The following is a 13931-nucleotide window of genomic DNA, read 5'->3' on the forward strand; positions in this document are numbered from 1 at the left end:
TACTAATTTGCTACCGTACAACACTGATTCTTGCAGGCTGTGAAATACTTAGTGTGTGCAGGATTTTTATGGTAAAACACAGAATTTAAATAAATATTTCTGTAGGAATTCATATACTTCTTCAAAAAAGAGCTTGATCTATAGCAAAAGTTTAATTATTTTCACATGGTGAAGTTAAATAAATGGAAGTTTTACTGACTTTCAAGAAGCATATGAAAATTTGCAAGTTTACAGAAATATCATTTACTTAAGGGTCTACAGAATATACAGCAAGGCTATTATATGGCTCCTAAATTAGCTGCATCTTTCATGTATTCTGTAGAGCTGCACTAATCCTGGTATTTAATAGTCTATTCTTATCATCATATCTTCTCCAAAGCTTTCCAGTGTCTCTTGTTCTTTTTCCTCTTTGTATCTCACACCATTTTTACCTGTTCTATTCTTCTAATGCTACCTCATCCCCTAGAAGTTCAGAAAGCTTTGCAGCCTTTTGGGGGAATTTGACTATGTTTCTTCTTAGAAAGTAGGGTGCCACAACATAGAGATGTGAAAGAGAACAGAAACTGTATATTGGCACACTGTGTATTGGTGAAAAGAAAAAAAAAAACATCTTTCACTTCTTTCAACAAAATGTAGCAATGTTTACAACAGGAGAGTAGAGATCCTGGAGTGCCAAATGCATAAATAAAAATATAGCACTGAAGTCACATACCTCACTTGGTCAGGCAGAGTTGTGCTTTCAGTGCACAGTTTTAAGTTCTCCAAACTGGGAGAAAAAATGAGCTGCTGTTTAAAAATGGGACTGAAAGATGACAGATAACACTTCTTTTCCTAATTCTTCTGGGGAAACTTTTTTAACTTAAAAAAAAAAAAAAAAGGATTGGTTATATACAACAGTTGTAATAATACCATTAGAAATATTCAGAAGCTATGTTTACAGTAGTTCCCACCAAGAAATGTGCATCCATTGGGAATAGCAAATTCTATTTTTTACCAGCTTAAATGAAAGCTCTTAGGTGGTGCTAACTGTATTGCTTAATGGGTTTTTAAAATAAGAATATTCTGTTGCCTCAAAAGGATGTTGAGACTTAATATAAATTATGAGCATGGTAAATGTGATTAAATTCTCTTATACTAATTGTATAAAAGACTTTTTTTTGCAGAAAGCCTGAAATTTTTTTTATATTTTCATCAAATAGAGATTTTCATCAAAACACATTTTTTGTTTCATTGAACAAATAAAAGTATAATTTATATTATTCCCTCTGTCTCCTTTTCCTAGTGAAAAGGTAGTTAGAAAAAGAGAAAATAGGGGAGAAGAAAAGGTGCCAGAGTAAGTATATCTGAGGGACAGGAAAGCCAGATATAGCATGGAAGGGAAAACAAAGGATGGGTTTTATCATCACATAATTTTACTATGTTGGAAACTGGGGGATACATGCTGCACCAGATACTGCATTTAATACATTTAAAATGCTGTGTTTTTTCAAAAAATCCATTTCTTGCCAAAATGACAAGAACACACCTCAGCGGATTTCAGTTCCCACTAGATAAAGCCTGGGCACACATTGTATAAAAAATAATTTCAAAATTGTTAAAATACAGCTACAGGATGTGGTTTGTTTAATTTTAACTTAATTTTAAATCCAGTTGTTTCTGCTGTAACATTAGTTCATAATTTGTAGGAAGCAGTATCAGGCAGTTCAAGTATCACTAACAGGATGACAGCATCAAGAAAAATAATACATTATTCTCAGAAAACACATAGGATGCTCAGGCTGCACACTGCCTCAACGAAGACGCAAGCGCAGCTTCTGCAGTTAGGTACTTATATAGTCTCTGTTGCACTCTTTCCTCCTATTGCTGGGTGCCTCTACAAGAGCTGTAAATATAACTAGGGTCCATCTACAAGAGTTGTGAACATACCTCTAATTAGTATCAAAACATAGAAAAGCAGAGTAAGCCCTAACTAAATGGTCAGACCAACTCTGTAAGCAACTATAACAAGCTTGCCCTATCATATTTTGGATAAATCCAAGAATTAGTATAAGAGAGGGGATTTATTTAGGGATAGATTATTATTTTTTTAATAATCGTAGGGCCAAATTTCCTATCTGCCAGCTATAGATGAGCATTCTGTGAAGAGTGACTGCTATCTTTCTCTTATGCATATCCATGCAATGCATCTGTCATAAACACCAGAAAGCTGCCAAATTGGGTCAGCTCACAGGCTGACAAGTCTTCTGCTTTCAGCAATAGCCGTTACTCCAAAAGAAGTCTAAAGGATAAGTGCAATTGATTGATCTGTCCACTGATACACTTAAGAATAAAAATTACTCCTGAAGCCTGTACAGTCAGGTATACATCATATCTAGTGGACAAGACTGGACTTAGCTCCTAGTTTGCAAGCTAGGGAAAATTCTGCTTCATCATCTGCAATGTAGAGAAGACATTGGCTGTCGGAGTGGGAGATGGACCCGGAGTAACGATGAGTCTCAATGTGAGTATGATCATTCTCCCTTTATTCAAGTTCTTACAGAGTATATATAGACAGGCAATAAGCATGTGCTAGCGATAGCTATATGATTGGTTTACAGCCTTCGTTCACGCGCCTAAAGCGGATATCTGATTGGTGCAGGATTGCTGTCCATGCGGAGAGGTCTGTCGACTTGTTTACCTCCTTGTAGCTTCCTTCTTTTGAGCTGTTCAAGGACAGCTCACATAGCCGTGGGATCCTCCCTCCATCGTGAAGACAGGATTGCTCACTTCTAAGAGATCATGCCCCTTTTCACTTAACCATTCTTCCACAATTGGCATCTGGAAATGAATCAGTTTTTAAACTTTTATGCAATGGGCCACCATTAAAGTAAATGGAACAGCTAATCTAATACATTATTTTCATGAGAAGTGTTAAGACATGAGTTTATGTTAGTACTACAGATTATTTGTAGTAGTAAGTAAACTTTGACCTTCTAAAAGGTGTTCTTACCCCATCAAGTCACTTTCAGCTCTTCAAATCTCTCCTAAAACTTCACTTTTTGTAGCAGGCTTATCAGCTCCCTCAGTAGTCTTTCCCCTTCTTCCAGTTGAAGCCTGTCTATTCCACATGGGTTTTAGACTATAAATTGTACAGGGATTATCTGTATTCTGTTTTATGAAACACTGAAAATGCTTTCAGCACTTCAATAAATATTGCACATCAGTTTGACATGACAGCCAGTGATTTTTTTTTTACTATTTCCTAGTCTGACATTTCAAATATGATTTTCATCAGTTTGTGCTCCCATTTTTATGCTTTTATTTGTAACTCATGCTTAAGAAGACTTCTGAATAGCCTGAAGATCTATTACCAACTTGATCACACTGAAAATGCTATTCTTAATTAAATGCTTGAAGACTTTTTTTTTTTAATTTTACATTTAACAGCATTGTACGTGTATCTGCTTCACCCTTTCAAGAAGGGGCAAACAGTACTTCAGCATAAAAGCATTATTCTCTGGGCTTGCATTAGGTTGCTATTTTATGTAAAACAATTGAGCAAAAGAGTACAAATAAAGCTTGTACATGTAGTCAAAAAAGCTGCTTTTCCCAGGACTGCTAATACTGGATCAAAGAACAACAGATCCATAAGTAGTGGCTAAGCAACTTTCCTCTGCTTCTCAGGCTCTTACATACATCCAAGAATAAAAACTGCTGAGAGGCAGTAAGTTGACTCTCCAATAAAAGGTCTTTTAACTACCTTTGCTCATTGGAATGCTCCAGAAAAGATTTTGGAATTTTTAAAAACATATTATAAGGCTGCTGTAGAAGAGGGCAAACATCATTAATGGAGTCTGCTGACTCTGTTTTCCAGAGGATGGCCAACAATTCTCACACATACTCAAAGTATTAGAACAGAACTTTCAGAAAATATTCCTTGGTCTAATTAAAAAAAAAAATCTTCGGGGTCCAGGAAGAACACTTGTCAATACAGAAGGGAAATGGAATGCAGTTCTTTGCTGGAAAGCACTAATGAGAGACTAAGTACTACTGTTCATCTCAGTAATTAACATGGCTCCATTTATAATTACACTTTCCTATTTGAGCTGGTTTGAGGGCTGTCTGCTAGTGTCAAGAGACAATTTGAATGCTTTCCATCTTGTTCATCAACAAAAGTTTTGGAAGCTAGATTATATCCTGATCTTACCTTTACAGTCTTACAGTCATTAGTGGATCTTTCTCAAATGTAACAGAAGTTTATGAAAGTAATAATATACAAGGCAGAGCTATAGCTCACCTTTATTTATATGCAGGAGTCCTTCAGAGCTAAAACGAGTTGAAATGTAATTGATTTTAGTCAGAGATATAAGGAGTCCAATACACACAGAAAATGGTGATGATTTGTGCATAATTTCTTCCCACCCCCTGTAAAATCATACTAACCTCCTGCTGGACCCTACATTTAATTCCCAACAGCTCCCATGCTACTATTATTATTTTTAACAGTGTCAACATAACAAAATTAGCTTGTTTTTGCACTTCAGTGGTTCTATACAAGCTAAAACATCTAAAAATTGACTTTCATGTTTCCTTCCTACATTTGACAACCATTGTAAGATTCCAAGATTAGTATTTGCTCTTTATTAATTCTTTTTGACAACAGTTCATTATGGTACCTTAAATATTACATATCACAGTTAAGTACAGTTATATATATTAACTACAAATCAGAACACGCATACATAGTATTAACTCTTGAAAGATCTTAATGTTCAAATATTTCATCAATTTAGGAGTGAATTCATACCTCCTAATCTATTGCACAGAATTAGTCAAAGTTCAGTGGCTTTAATTCACATCTTCCTAGCTAAAGTTACAAATTTAACCACAAAATACTGCAAATTACACGTGAGTGTCCACTAATAAGAATACCAAAACATTAGGAACAAGGTCTTATGGAAAAGAGAGGTATAAACTTCTGGGTAGAAAATGCTGTTGTTTAGAATGGTGTGAACTTTCTGAAATATTATGTACAATTTACTGTATGAATATTACAATACACTGTAGCGCTAAGGCAACAGGTGCTGGATCAGTGGCAAACACTGAGAAGATTATGTTCAGGGAAGCTTGCAGGTGCAGTAGACCATTATCACCTTAGCTGCATCTAAAAGTATCAGCCAAGGACACTTGATTAGTTAGGCACAAAGAGATAAACGAATAAAATCCACTCCATTTTCTGGAATTTCTGCTTTGCAGACAGTCTGCCTTAAAATGGTGTTGAAAAACAGAGCACTCACATTTCTGGTTAGAATCATACTAAAGGCAAGTGTTAGCAAGTTCCTTAAGCAATTCAGAACACAATTCATACATGTTCCAGTTCTGGGCTGAGTCTCTGCTATTCCAAGTTCAAATCAGATGATTGCTATTATGCAAGCCTGCCACATACTCACTGCACTAAAGACCCATTTCTCTTGTGACTTCATTTAGAAATCAAATTTAGCCAAGACATTAGTACACTACAAGTGACTTCCAGTAAGAGCATTATCAGCATAATCTCAAAATTTGATTTTCTCTTCTGCTGTCATGCAGATGGTCAGTATACTAAATCAATTCTCTGAACTCTTCACATTCTTTGTAAACATACAGTAGCTAATTTAAAATATTGTGCACATAAGAGGGAAACAGTCTTTTAAGTCCAACATACAAACACTTATACATACATTTAAATTATACTCTATATTGTATAGCATCAACACATCTCAGACACATATTGTATTAACATTTACTATGTCACTGTCATGCAAATAAGAGAGCTAATATATTAAAGTGGTTTAGCACCAGAAAAATTAGTAGTGCACTTCAGCAATGTATTTACTAACAACTAGGCATAACTAACAAAGTACAGATGGAAACTTAATGTTTTAAATGTTACTTGCAATCCCAGAACAATGTATATTTTAAATAAAAATCTAGATTCCACAGCAAACATTCCCTTTGGTATCATGTACATGCCGTTAGGAGTAACTGTTGTTTCCTTAGTTACAAATACATTCTGCTGCTATACCCTGCGTTTTACTAGGAAAAGTAGTCTGCATGTGTGTATATGTACATGTATGTATACTACATGTATATAAATAAAAAATTATCATTAAAATACATTGCCTCACTGTCAGAGAAGTACATGGACTTCTTAAGTACACAGACTGCAAGAACTAGGTTGACAGTTATAAATTCTGTGTGCATTTCTTCATAAGGAATTAAAACTTTTTTATCCTGGTATTTTATTAGTAACATCAAACTGTGCAACCTTAAATCAGAGCTCAAAGACAAAGAACCAAACTTGTTTGTGACACAGAGCTAGATGTGCTTTCAACTGGCAGCATTTTCAGTTTGCAGTCGCTCAATCAGTTGTTCAGCCTATGAAAGCAAGCAAGCAAGCAATGCATTAACTACACAGTTACTGAGTTTACCGAAAATTCCAGTTTAAAAAATACCAGTGATAAGAGACGAACAAAGCATATACTTCTCATTTTACATAGACAAAGTGTACAACAGAAGTCATTGTTCTGGCAGACTAAATCCAGCATAAGGGCACTAACTTGGGCATTTCTGAAATAAATCAGTTTAGATTACTGTCAACCTTTTTTGTCAAGTCTCACTGAATTAATCTTCTCACTTGAACTAGTCCTTGAGGTTTTATTAATATCTTCAAAGGAACCACCTTAAAAGGTGAGAAGGTTAAATCTAGTATGTTTTAATATGCACAGCAGATACACAATCAGCTACTTCAGTAGGAACAACTTAACAGAGTTAAGTAGCTCTTGCAGTTTATTTGGAAATAAAGCTAGAAAAAGAATAAAGGAACTGAAAATGAAGTTGTTATCTCAACCTTGCTTTGCATTCTTAAACAAATACCATATTCAAGCCATTAAAAATAATAAAAAGAAAAAAATAAAGAACATTTTCCAACTTGTGAACAGGATATTGTAAAATCTCTCTTGAAGTACTTCTACATTGTATAACCAAACTTGGTACATACATCCCTGACTAACCCAAAACAGTAAGCAGTGTAACTACACAGCTATACTTATCTGAGAGCCAAATATCTCTGTGTGATATTGTACAGCATAGACACATCTGCTTCTCTGGACCTAGATGAGATCTCCAACAAGGTGCCACCAAGAAGTTTGCCTTTTATTTATTTTCTTTCTTTTTTTATTTTGAGTAAGAAGATCTCTAGATTATTCTTGAGATGAGACAAGCCTCTTTTTCAGCATATCTATTTTGGGGCTGTCCAATGACACCCCCAATGACACCAGGATGGTGTAGCTGCATTGCAAAGATGGGTTCTTTGCTTTTTCAGCTAAGCAGTGAGAGTAAGCATTGATCCTCAAAGGAGAGAAAACTTTTCAAATAGTAATTTAGTCAGTTTGTGCCAGTTCAGTCTCATTTCTAATCTCTATTGACAGATATAAGTGCTAGCAAAATGTTATTTTGTAAAGCAGACACTTGTCGTCTTTAGACTGCAACAAGATGAGAAAAGCTTCATGTGAACTGATATAAGCAGCCATTAGGTGGCCATGTTTTTCAGCTAAGTGGGATTAACCAAGGTACATGCAATACCTATCCCATTACATTCCAATATATCCTTTTTCACAGTAAATAATAAATACTTATAAAGTGTACTCGGAAGTACAACATATTAACATAAGCTACACATTAGATTCAAAACTACAGCACTGTTTGCTGTTGTTACTGTCACTCTATTTTCTTTAATAAGCATAAACAATAAAATTAAATTTTACTATTACATTTTCTCAAATAGTTCATTCAAAATATAAAAAATTAATTATAGCAATGACAAAAATAATTGTTCCAAGAATTTTTGGACACTCTTAGAAAGATACCACATTTTCAGCTTGCAATTGAAAAGTTACTTACTTATCTGCATTACACTTACCGTGATAAACCAGTAGGAATTGATTCTGTAAATCAGTCTGGATAAGAATCCTAGCTGACTGGCTGGAGCCAAGACATGAAGATGCAAGTGGGATATTGAGCAGAATGGAGGCCAGTGAAAACCCATTCTTCAGAAAAGGAAAATGAACAAGTTAAATATTGATATTAATTCAGAAAAAAGCTGAACATCGTAAGTTATTTACCATGATCAACTGAACTAAGAGCTTACTTTTTAGCCTGGTACGTCAGGATCACTACATTTTACTTTTGTATAAGGGCATGAACAAAAGCATGTCCTTTCCTTTAATCATGTTCTCCAGACACCTATTTTAAAGTCCATTAATCTCTTCCTTCGCATCTCAGTACTTAAAATATACTTTTCTTTTTTAAATTCTCTTTTTTTAACACAATATACCTTAAACGTATCATATCTAGTTTTCAGCTAGAAAGTCAACTGTCACCTATATAAAAGTAGCTTCTACCTATTTTAACCAGGATGGCCCATCTTCCTATACTATATTTAAATTATGTTTCAATTTGCTTCACTTTGCAAATGAATTTAGAAATAGTTTAAAATAGTTTAACTACTAAATACACTGACTTAAACTATATGGTGCAGCACTGTAATCAAACCAATGCAGACAGGACTCCAAAATACAACGCAGTGCCCTGCTCAAATAGGACAAAGTTTACCTCTCTTCTGGTATCTAGAACTTTGGAGCGTACTTTCAGCATATAATTAAAAAGCAGCCTTTTAGATATCTTGTTTGCAGTGCCATTCTTTCCCCAATACATGGGCAAGAAAGAATCTCAGAGTTGCAAGGAAATTTGCACTAAAAATTCATCAGAAAAAAGTTTATATCCAACGCCAGCACATTCTACTTGAGAAGTCATGCAATAAGTGAATCCAAACCCCCTTTCTTCAATAAATCATACTGCAGGTGTTGCCAGTATCTCTAAAATACCATTTTGGAAAGTCAAGAACATATTCAGTATACACAGAAAAAAGACCATATTCAATATCCACAGAAGATTTCCTTTACATACCTTACATCATTCAAGTCACTAAAATTATTTCGTTGGAGGACAGTTTTTCCAACTTCCACCATTTTCTTCACTATTAAATACAAATAAATTTCATTCAGTGTTTAATATTTTATGCACCATAGGTTTTTAGGTCAAGTAATTTGAAAAAGGTCTTTGCTCTTTAGAAGCAAAATCTTCAAATATTAGCTTCAATGAACTGATTACACTGAGAACACAAACTCATGCATTTTACAATAAAATACAAATACTGTAGCTAATCAGAATCAAACAAAGATTGTCAGACAGTTTACTACAATGAGCTACATGAAAAACATCAATGTCACTGATTTCCATAATCATGAGGCTAAGTGTGGTATTATTCTAACAAATTTGGCCAAAGCCATGGTATCACCTTACAGAAAAACTGCAAATATCAGTTGATCAAAATGATAGGGTTTACACATACTACAGTGTTTACCACCTCTAGACAGCTACATGACTTTCATCTCTAGGTACTGTGCAGCCTGATATTTTTCTTTAAGCCTTTTTTAACTTAGTACACAAAAATAAGGACTTCTAAGTTAGAATGTTTTAGAGGTGGTACACCAATTTAAACTAAAATAATTAAAAAACTCTCAGTCCTACTAACAAGGACAAACTTTTCATTATCATATCAGTAAAAAGAGAAGCAATTCTAAGACAAAATCTTCAAGGCAAAAGTCTAGAGGAATTGTTTTGAAGCCAAATGCACACAAAAGCTGTTTCTGGAGAAAACTGCCCTACATTTAGAATAGAAACACAGTGATTCAAGAAGTTACAACACACAACTCTTTTCTTGTGTTACCTGTAATCTTCACTAAGGTGGAACCTGTTCATGCATTTATAGCTGCAGGTTTTTTCTGATACTCAACACATCAACTAAGCAAAACAATTCTTGTGAAATAAATAATCCCAGGACAATGTTAAGAAAGAGAAGCTCATCAACAATACATCATAGTTTCAATATTTTAGAGTTCTATCTTTTAAAATAATTATTTAGGCTTACTAGAACACCATTTCTCTTTCATTTTTCTTCCTTCCTGAAAGATAGCGTAACATTTTATGAAAGATAGTATAAACATATTTTATAGAATTTTAATATATAATTTAAGATTGCATATACCTAAAAAACCCTAAATGCATACTAACAGGTACTTACAGCCTTACCTACAGGTATGTGCTCTTTCTTAAGTGTCTTGCAGTTTCCCATGTGCTCTACAGGCACCACCAGATAGTGGTGGGGTGCACCAGGTCTGATATCTCTGAAGCAAACAAGGTCTTCATACTGGGAGAGAATACAAACATAGTAAGTTGGTCAGGATGAGGATACTGACAAACATTAGGCAACAAAGTCCTTCCCACACCTGTGCAATACTTAGTATTATATCTGAAATAATTAGCTAAATCTCAGAATTGCAACATATTTTTTATTTCCATAGCTACATCAAAGTAAATTATCTTGGAGTCTATCTACAAAAAGATACAAAAAGCTTACAAGCATGATTTGTTATCTCAGTTGACTTTCTACATTCGGGACTCCTCAATATCTGACAGCAAAAACACCTATTACATGACTACTTTAAAATTTCTTGCTATCGTAGAATCATTTAAAAGGACAAGATATTTCCTTCCTTGTGATGAATGTTTCACTACTATCTCCATAAAAGACAACCTCCAAAACTACATGACAACCCCAGAATTGCAGTCTTTTCGAATGACACCCTTCATTAGTTGAAAACAGACACAGCCTGAGAGAGAGAACCCATTTAACATGACCTCGGTGATTTCAAGATTTGATCTTTAATTCTTGTAATTTAACCTCTTCGATCCTTTTCTGTTTTTCCTGAGCCCTGCCATCTGTGCACATCTTGGTGCTGACAAGCTCAGATATAAGGATTCATATAAAGGCTTTTATACAAGCATTATGAGAGTCAGAATTTGGCTCTTAAAAATAATTAGAGAACTATTTCATACTCCATTATTATCAAAAGAAAGTAACATAAAGGTGATCGTATCAAGATTTATGGATATTCTTAAAAATACACGGAGCAAGGCGAGATGTGTACGTGCCTACACCTTTGCAGCCACCGGGGCCTAGTTATGCTCCAGCCTGACGCTCTTGTCTACGCCTGCAGGCCCCACAGCCGGGTCCCAGCCCCTCAGACTTCAGAGTTTTGCGTCCATTTCCACAAATCCAGCTTAACATTCGCCGCTCATTTATTGAGACAGCAACCGTCTTCTCCATTAACCAGTTTAAACAGCGACTGGGCACCAAAACGCCCCCGGGCGGCCCCGCAGCGCAGAAGACCGGCCTGCAGGTGAGGCGGGCGCCCCCGCGCCCGGGCAGCCGGGGCGGCTCGGCTCGGCCCGGCCCGGCCCGGCCCGGCCCGGCCCCTCGGACGCCTCGCCGCAGGGAGCGCCCCGGCCGGACTGCAGGCACGGCCAGGACAACCAAGGCAGCGGCAGAGGCCGGGACCGGGGGCGGGCAACTCCGCCGCGTCTTCCCGCGGGCAGCACGCCGGGGAAAGGCCCACGCCGCCGCGGCCCGAGCGCCCCTCACCCACCTCGCAGGGCAGCAGCGCGGTGCCCGGCTCCTCCCGGCGGGCGATCCTGCAGAACACGCACTTGCCGTCGTAGCCGCCACCGTTGCCAGCTTCTCCCCCGTCAGGGCGCGCCTCAGCGGGGGGCTGCGCGGGCCCCGGGCCGGCCGCCTCTGGGGCGGCGGCGGCAGCAGCGGCCTCCTCCCCCGCCATCGCCCCCTCCGCCTCCGCGCCCGCGCCGCGCGCCGCCAGGCCGGCAACGGCCGCCTGCGGTCACCGCCCAACGGCAGCGGGCCCGCGCGCGCCCCCTGGCGGGCCCCGCCGCGCGCGCTCGCAGGGCGCCCCAACGGCCGCCCCAAAGGCCGCAGCACGCGGCGTCCCCGCGGGGCTGGGCCAGTCCCCAGCCCCCCGCGCCGCTCGGGTGCGAGCTCCGGCGCTGGGGGTGGAGCGGAGAGCCCGGGCGAGCCGCCTCCGGGGCGGGGCGGGGCGGGGCGGGGCGGGGCGGGAACCAGGCCGCCGGGGTGCCGGCTGCCGCGGGGGGGCGCCGCCCGACGCCGGGTCGGCCCTGCCGGAGCCCCGCGGCGAGATGCCGCCGGCGGCCCCTCCCAAGCGGCTCAGGAGCCTGCTCATAGCGCAGCGGGCACCGCCAGGGCGGTGACACAGGTAAGCAGCCCCCTTCCCCTCCCTGCGGGGACCAGCCGCCTGCACCCTCGGCCCGTGTCAGCCGCACGCCAGACACACGGAGGATGGAGCTGCTGCGTGTTTTGTAAGCTAGATCCTTGCAAACTCCCCTGTCCTTCAACTTAACACCTGCATAAGCTAGGAGCAGTTCTGCAGCTTGAGTGGGGTTTTCATTTAAGGTAAGCACAAAGCAAAACATCGTGTTTTACAATAAAGATGCATACTATTAAGGCTTTTTTTCCCCCCTATCCATTCTGTATGCACTCTTTCCTTTTGAGAGCTGTACATCCGCGCAGAAGATCGACAGGTCAGAGAATGGTGACAAATTCAGGTTATTTAAGATGTATCAAAGCTGTTTCAAATGAATTATGAAAGCAATAACGTTTTTGAAGTTTTATACAGCTCAAGTTGCAGGTGATGTGTATTCTTAATACAAATTTGCCTCTGACACTTAAGTATTTCACTTGTTCAGAATTACCTTAATTCCTTTGTTTGAAGCTTTCAAGCAAACTTCTAGCCTCACACTGAATTACAGCAGTGAAGCATCAATAAAGTACATGAACTCTGTTCACCGTAACTTTTCAATAAAAAGATACCAACTGGGAATACTTTGAGTGAATGCTTTCTGAGCCAATTCAAATAAACTATTTCCAAAGTTAAAAGACTGTATTCCTCAGTGGTAGTAGCTTTCTATATCTAAAAGTGTTGTCTTAATAATTTGTATTTTAAATCACTCACGCTTTTCATTAAAAGTAGTTGCACAGCTGCAGAACCACTGATCACAGAATTTTAGTGGTTTGATTCTTCCTGCAACTGAAATGGCATCAAGTAGTAGTCCTAAATATATTACACCATAGTATTTAAAGAGATACCAGTTACAAAGTTTAGCGCAGGAGAAGCCTCTACAGGTTTTTGGAAAATGTATTTATATTTCAGAACAAACAAGTTACATTCAGTACAAATAAGATGTGGTTAGCTATTCTACCTGAAAAAGCTCATTTGTCAGCAATTACTGATTTGTGGAATGTAATGCAGTCCTTTTGAAATGAGCTAACCTACTCCTTTTCTCAGCTAGGAACAGGCAAGTGAAATCTTAAAGTTTACATATGAAGATTATTCTGACAGTAACTGGCTTCTACTTTGCTCTAAAGCTGGCATCATACAAAATGTCCAGTGCAAAAATGGCACTGAAACCAGCATCAAATCAAACATTAGTGCTTTACTGGGTGTTTACCAGCCTTATTGTTAATAAGCCTTCTACAGAGTCCAGAATCAAAAATCTTCATCTGAGTACCACCAAAGTACACGTTTGATGTACTATTCTAAAATAGTTCCACCTCTGAGAGGAAAATTACTAGTGACCATAATTATTCTTAGTTTGCATTTTTATAAAAATTCTTACCACCATTACATTCCAAGTAACAGTGATAAATAGCATACTCATTCTGAAATTTTTAGTATTTCTTTACTATATAATCAGAGTTTGTTTCTTCTTAATTCCACCTCTGCGCACAATAAATGAATAAAACTAAGGCCGAATTTTTTTTTTAAATTGGATGCTTAGTCTTGCTTCAACAAAAAGAACAATACATGAACAGCTTAGCAATATAAAAAGGACACACACAAGAAAACATGTACAGAGACCTTTGACTTTTAGGAACAGGTTGGTCAAAAAAAGAAGAAATACATGTAATTCTCTACAGGTGA

The 13931-nt window shown here is 38.3% G+C and overlaps 1 protein-coding gene across 5 annotated transcripts; it reads right to left on the minus strand.

Moving 5' to 3' along the window:
- Window positions 1-2499: 2499 nt before the first annotated feature.
- On the minus strand, window positions 2500-11765 carry HINT3 (histidine triad nucleotide binding protein 3). Of its 5 annotated transcripts, XM_067293767.1 has the most exons (7): window positions 11568-11765; window positions 10163-10288; window positions 10010-10043; window positions 8986-9055; window positions 7940-8066; window positions 4277-4305; window positions 2739-2817 (listed from the first exon to the last, which is right to left on the minus strand). In XM_067293767.1, exons 1-6 carry the CDS (start codon window positions 11754-11756, stop codon window positions 4300-4302), a joined length of 552 nt encoding a protein of 183 aa, XP_067149868.1. In that variant the 5' UTR covers window positions 11757-11765; the 3' UTR covers window positions 2739-2817; window positions 4277-4299. The 5 variants fall into 5 exon arrangements, with proteins under 5 accessions (XP_067149864.1, XP_067149865.1, XP_067149868.1 ...); XM_067293763.1 differs by lacking the exon at window positions 4277-4305 and having other exon boundaries at window positions 2500-2817; XM_067293765.1 differs by lacking the exons at window positions 2739-2817; window positions 4277-4305 and adding an exon at window positions 4606-6396.
- Window positions 11766-13931: the final 2166 nt, after the last annotated feature.

Source organism: Apteryx mantelli, chromosome 3 (assembly GCF_036417845.1).
Source record: "Apteryx mantelli isolate bAptMan1 chromosome 3, bAptMan1.hap1, whole genome shotgun sequence".
Classification (NCBI taxonomy): Eukaryota; Metazoa; Chordata; class Aves; order Apterygiformes; family Apterygidae; genus Apteryx; species Apteryx mantelli.

What these genes read in the sequence shown, in the direction of transcription:
- HINT3 (XM_067293763.1), bottom strand. Translation starts at nt 11,756, where the DNA reads ATGGCGGGGGAGGAGGCCGCTGCTGCCGCCGCCGCCCCAGAGGCGGCC. An exon ending in ACATACCTGTAGGTAAGGCT is followed by an intron (nt 10,044 to 10,162) that starts GTAAGTACCTGT and finishes GCTATCTTTCAG; the next exon opens with GAAGGAAGAAAAATGAAAGA. An exon ending in ATTCCTACTGGTTTATCACG is followed by an intron (nt 2,818 to 7,939) that starts GTAAGTGTAATG and finishes ATTCATTTCCAG; the next exon opens with ATGCCAATTGTGGAAGAATG.